The sequence below is a fragment of the Mastomys coucha genome, unplaced genomic scaffold (genome assembly GCF_008632895.1).
Source record: "Mastomys coucha isolate ucsf_1 unplaced genomic scaffold, UCSF_Mcou_1 pScaffold14, whole genome shotgun sequence".
Classification (NCBI taxonomy): Eukaryota; Metazoa; Chordata; class Mammalia; order Rodentia; family Muridae; genus Mastomys; species Mastomys coucha.
Window position 1 is genome coordinate 43,844,037 of NW_022196896.1, and position 6,477 is coordinate 43,850,513.

Here is a 6,477-nt window from a genome sequence, read left to right on the forward strand (position 1 = left end):
AAAAAAAAAAAAAAAAAAAAGAATGCTTAAGTGGCATCCAGATAGTGGAGGCCTAGTTGATGATTCAGAGAGAAACAGTTTATTGATAACAGGGATAGGGGCCATTTGGAAGATATTTTGGCTAAGACTCTGTGTTGTTCATGCTGCGGTTGAAGAGTCAGCTGTGATTAGAAACAGGTCAGTAGTACTGAAGCGAAGCCATCTGTGCTTTCTCAGGACAACAGGAAAAGATTTTCACAGGTCATACCATTGTGGTCCAGGGGTACAGGCTACATCTCCCAGCAGATCTTGACAATGAAGACATTGTCTGTCAGGACATAGGTTTTAAAGACACGAAAAATTAAAGTGGGGGGTTCATGGAGTGTGATTGAGGCTTGACACTTTGTTATTGGTTGGGAGGCACCCTTGAGAGAGCTTGAACAGCCATTGGTACAGGTGAACACTCTGCCACAATGGAGACAGGTCAATACTATGGAATTTCCATCTACTAAGGATAGTTGCAGGTGTAAAGCAAGGCTAATCCAAGCCTAGGAGGGAAGCTATATGTTAAGGATGATCAATCTGGAGAGGTAAGAATGCCCTTCCAAGCTCAGAAGATTACAAGCCTCAGATGTTGGACAGTGTGATAACAAGATTTGATTTACCCTGGTGGGTTTTAGGTTAAATTACATGCCATGGTCCAGTTCTTCTCTTTCTTGGTTAGGGTTATTATTGTTGTGATGAAACACTATGACCAAAGCAACTTGGAAAAGAAAGGGTTTCTTTGACTTAAGTTTCCATATTATTGTTCATCATCAAAGGAAGTCAGGACAGGCTCACAAGCAAGGTAGGAACCAGAAAGCAGAAATCATGAGGAGTGCTGCTTTCTAGCTTGCTCATCATGGCTTGTTCAGCCTGGTTTCTTATAGAACCCAGGACCACCATTCCAGGGATGGCACTACCTACAATGGTATTGGGCCCTCTCCCATCAATCACTAATTTAGAAAATGCCCTACAGCAGGATCTATTGGGGGCATCTTCTCAACTGAGGTTCTCTTCTTTCAGCTTGTGTCAAGTTGACATAAAACTAGCCAGCACATTTCCCTTTGTAATAAGCACGCTTAATTATGTAATTTGGTTTTTACAGGAGCCCATGTCTAAGAGACTTTAGACTTTTAAAGAGACTTTGGATGTTTAAAGAGTTGGCTTTTTAAGGACTGAGACCTTTAAAATGGATTATATTTCTTTTCTTTTTCTAAAGATTTCTTTATTACTATATCTAAGTATACTGTAGCTGTCTTCAGACACACCAGAAGAGGGTGCCAGATCTCATTACAGATGGTTGTGAGCCACCATGTGGTTGCTGGGATTTGAACTCAGGACCTTCAGAAAAGCAGTCAGTGCTTTCAAACACTGAGCCGTCTCTCCAGCCCCCAAATGGATTATATTTCATATAAAATATAAACCTGAGAACTAGTAAGGAAAGGATGTATATAGTTTACAAATGATGCAGCTATCTGTATGTCAAGGTGACAAGAAGAGAACTACAATGGTTTTGATTGCCATGAACTAGTGTCAACCCAGGGGCAGAGCCTCCAGTAAGGAGTCCTCCAGATCTGATCAGCCAGTGGGTGTGCCTAGGGTTCATTGTCTTGATTATGAATTGCCTCTGCCCATTATAGGCTAGAACAATCTCATTGAACAGAGAGCAAGCAGCAAGGGCTCATTCATTTCTCTTGCCTCTTATCTGTGAATGTGATATACAGAAGTGTGAGCTCCTGCCTTATAAACACCTCAGTGATAGGATGTAACCTAGAATTGTGAGTCAGATAAAGCCCTCCCTCCCCTAAGTTACCTATCAGAGTGTTTTATGAAAACAACAGAATAATACCAAGTATTATTACCAAGAATAATACCATGAAAACTAGAATAATACCAAGTAAATGATACTAAAGACAATCCTTTTAAATCACTATGCTTTGTGTCCAGTACTCCTCTTTCAGGAGTCTCAGCTCTGATTTCTTTATTTTTCTGGGTTCACAAGAAAAGATAAAAATTTAAGGGTGAAATCATAGTCTTTGGCAGCTATGAAACAGTACTTTCAATGTACACAGATCCTTCACTCTCCAATTTCGAGTCCCTTTTACTTATTCCTTTCATAGAGCGTTTCTAAAATTCTGACAAAAGTCAGAGAGCAGAGCAAGGAATAAAAACACTGTGAAAAAGGCTTCTTTATAATTCTGCATGTTTACTCTATGCCAAGATTATGATTTGGTCAAAGAAATCCAATACATACCCCTTCTTCATCTAGCCGGTCTGTGCATTTCAAGTTAGTATCAAGAATGACCTTCATGGTCTGAGTGTAGCCACCCATGGACGCATGATGCAAAGCAGTCCAGCCATTGTGGTCACTGTTAAAGAGGTAACAGAAGACATGCAAATACACTTACAGGTCAAACATGGAAGATGACACCACTGAATTCAGTGTAACTTATGCTGATGGCAAAGCATGAGATGAAACAACCCAGTGTTTAATACATATTTATAATAATGAGACAGTTTCAAGCATAGTAGCTGTCACTTTCTTATAATTGTTATTCACATGTGTACTTTAATGAGGTATGAAGGATATAAGAATAAGCTCAACCACTTGAGAGTTGGGGAAAGTATGTGTTCTGTATATTATTTTTCAAAGCCTCAATGGGTTTATAAATACAGTTTTCAATCATGTCTCCCTGATCATTGTATCAGAAAAGTTTCCATAATATTTTTACTATCTTTACTAAGTGATTACAGTTGTAAGGCAGTTAGTATTGTTTCTAAGCATTTAGGTCTTGACCCTCATGTTATCAAAGTTGCTTATCCTTATTCTCAGAAATTAAAGGTATATATATATACCTTTATATATATATATATATATATATATAGTGAAAGGTTGTCATACTGGGGATACTTGACCAAATAAAATATAGAAAATATATCAAAAAGTTAATTTTGGTACTCATAAGTAACTATTTTTGGTTATTTCAGTAATGCTGTAATTAAGGACCAGCTATGGAGCTGGGACTCCATGTGTCTGTCTTATAGGCCTGATGTTCTGTGTCCCTTAGAAGCAGGAAAAACTGGGTAAGGCCTTCAGGCCAAGGTTGTTACTCATGCACTGCTGTTAGTTAGTGCTGGGATGAAGAAACTGACTGGTGATCAAAGACTCACATGCCCCCAATACTTTGGGAAGCGTCAAGATAGCACCCTGAACCTAAGTGTCTTCAGGCCTTCTTTCCCTTTTTATAAAGATGATATTCATATACTGCACATATTTCATTATTCTTCATTTTTCAACTTGATTTTGTTAATCATGTTAGCTTTCCTTAAGTACTAGAGTTCAGTTTCATTAAGAACAAGAGCCCTTAAGTTCCAGTCAGCTTGAATGTTCTCCATTGCTACTTCTTTGTATCCCTCATCAATTAGACTGAAGGGAAAACTCTTTGTGGTTTGTAGTTTTGTCGTTGTGTGAGTGAAAATGTACTCATACATGAACTCACACATGCAAATATACCTCTGTATTTCCACAAGAAGATGAAAGAAAGTCATAGAATACAAAGAAGCATTTCAAAGGTTCTTAAAAATACTCTCATCAAAGCCACTTACTCTGCAGCAACAAGGTCAGTGATCCATACACTTAATTTGCCATTTGAGAACAATATTTAATTCCATTTTAGAGTTTGAGAAAGTATATATGTTTTGAACATAAAGTGAGATAGATTTTTTTATACCATCACTTAAAATATTACAGAAGAGTTTAAAATGCCTAAATTTAAGATATACACAATTCCATGAATTCATGCCTTACCTGAGAAATAAGGCCCCTTTCTTCAGGAGAAGTTGAACGACTTTATCATGTCCATTCTTTGCTGCCAGGTGGAGAGGGGTCATCCCATGGAGATCCCCTTCATTCAAAAGCCTCGTGTCACTTATGTCTTGCAGAAGCCTCTGACATGTATTGATGCGCCCATAACTTGGAAAAGGTCAGGTTCATATGTGTGAGATAAATATAAAACAGAAACAAACACACTCAAATATTGGGAGTCTGGTCCTCACCTGGCTGCAAAATGCAGGGGCGACTTCTTATCTTTACTTTTGGTATGAATGGACACATTGAACCCAAGGAGGTTATTTACAGAAACAGGGACCCCCTGCCGACACGCATAATGGAGAGGTGTACACCCATCATTGTCTTCGTCCATCACGAGCTCTTTGATGTGTTGCATCTGTGAGAAGAGGAGTATTGTAATGTAACTGCATCAGTGTTGTAGGGTATATTTCTTACTATTCTGTAGCATAGCATTTTCCAACCTGTTACAGACAAATCTGCAAATAATCTAAAAACAGATAGAGGAAAATCCATAGGGATGAGGTCTCATGTTCTGTCGCCATATCACGTGAGAGGTCCTGCAAGCAGGAGGCGTAGGCAAGGCAGCGTTTGACATGCCCTCCCTCTGCTCCTCTCTTCCTTGTCTCCACAAATAACACTTTAGTACCTACACTTTAGGCTAAGCCAAACAAAACAGACAAGGGTCCTGAAAGTGGATTTATTTAACTTTTAAAATAGATGAAATGAGAATATGAAAGGCAAATGAGGAGATCAATCCATGTCCTAAAGCATTTACTTTTGTTTAAAAAAAACTTAAGCCCATGTGCATTTTGATTCTGTATTAAACATAATAACAGGGTGAAAATCTACTTATTATAAGAAATAGCTCACATTTCACATGCACTTAATAGCTACACTTAATAGCTAGGCAGTGAATATTAGCTGGTTCATTAAACATGATGCTGTCATCAGTCAGTCAAATGTGTTGAGCAGTTCTCCTAACTGATGGAGAAACACTAGTAATTCACCTTTAGACTTGCCTTCTCCATTCACAAGGAATTTGCCAAATGAAACAGTGAAGACAAAATGACTGATTATTAATGGGACCTAATTATAAATGAAAGTACAAAATGCCTGTACCTTTAAAAAGTCAGTCAGGATTATCATCAACTAACTATCATCATCCCAGCCTCTGTGATGGAAATAAAATCTTTATTTTAAAGCAGTATTGATATTCTAAAATGAGTTCTCATAATATAAGTGGCAACAAAATCAGCATATTCTTCACTGAATATGACTTAGTTTACAATTCATGCACATTCAATACCTGCATAAACTCAGGCTGCAAATTTCTTAGTCCATAAGGCTGCTGCACAGTCAAATGTAAAAAGTTACGCCCAAGATGATCTTTTATGTCTACTTTGGCACCTGAAAAAAAAAAAGCCCAATAGAAAATTAAATCTACTCATGGGTTTATAACATAGGTTTTTGTTTTATTTTGTTTTGTTTGTTTTTTTGTTTTTGGGGGTTTTTGTTTGTTTGTTTGTTTGTTTGTTTGAGACAGGGTTTCTCTGTGTAGCCCTGGCTGTCCTGGAACTCACTCCGTAGACCAGGCTGGCCTCAAACTCAAAAATCCACCTGTCTCTGCCTCCCAAGTGCTGGGATTAAAGGCGTGTGCCACCACTGCCTGGCTTCTTTAACTTACAGTCAACTATAGTTAGGTGGAAAAATTGAACATTTTTTAAGTAGGTTACTTTACTTTGTACTTTACTCTGTGTGCGTGTGTGTATGTATGAGAAAGTCTGTGCTACTTTATATTTCTAGGTGAATCCTTAAGTTTTAAGCATAAACAATGAAGGAGAGATGAGCACCCCCTTTTGTCCCCATGACATCAGGCTAGCCTGAAATGGAGACAGTGACAGCAGCTACACATATGTCTACTATGACAGAAAACCTATAACATCTTCAACCAACTCCCGGTGTTTACCATACATGTGATATGTTATTGCAATGATACCTTTTAATATTTTTCACTGGACTGAACATTATTGAAAAATCTTTTATTGACCTCTATATACACAGAGTGTATCCCAGAGCCTGACATGCGACAGCTAGTTAACAGATGTTTATCTAAGCAGATGGGTCTGCTTTGATCAGTACCTTTAGAGAGGAGTAAATTCACAATATTCCAGGATGCAGAAGCAGTTGCTAAAATAAGTGGAGAGCGTCCTTCCGAATCAGTACTGTTGATGTCTGCTCCCTGAAACAAAGCACTACACTCAGCAAGGAGACTATGGCTATGGAGACTATGACAAGGAGGCTATGGCTATGGAGACTATGACAAAGAGACTATGACAAGGAGACTATGGCTATGGAGACTATGACAAGGAGGCTATGGCTATGGAGACTATGACAAAGAGACTATGACAAGGAGACTATGGCTATGGAAACTATGACAAGGAGGCTATGGCTATGGAGACTATGACAAAGAGACTATGACAAGGAGACTATGACAAGGAGACTATGACAAAGAGACTATGACAAGGAGACTATGGCTATGGAGACTATGACAAGGAGACTATGACAAGGAGACTATGACAAGGAGACTATGACAAGGAGACTATGAC

General features: G+C 38.5%; 1 protein-coding gene across 2 annotated transcripts in view; it reads right to left on the reverse strand.

Annotated features, from left to right (window-relative positions):
• Positions 1–6,477, reverse strand: part of Trpa1 (transient receptor potential cation channel subfamily A member 1) — a 51,840-nt gene that overhangs the window by 22,376 nt on the left and 22,987 nt on the right. For both annotated transcript variants that reach the window (XM_031368800.1, XM_031368799.1), the window contains exons 9-13: positions 6,011–6,110; positions 5,178–5,278; positions 4,078–4,247; positions 3,830–3,994; positions 2,276–2,390 (exon numbers count right to left, since the gene is read on the reverse strand). In XM_031368800.1, coding sequence (XP_031224660.1) covers positions 2,276–2,390; positions 3,830–3,994; positions 4,078–4,247; positions 5,178–5,278; positions 6,011–6,110 — 651 coding nt within the window. The remainder of the gene's footprint in view (positions 1–2,275; positions 2,391–3,829; positions 3,995–4,077; positions 4,248–5,177; positions 5,279–6,010; positions 6,111–6,477) is intronic.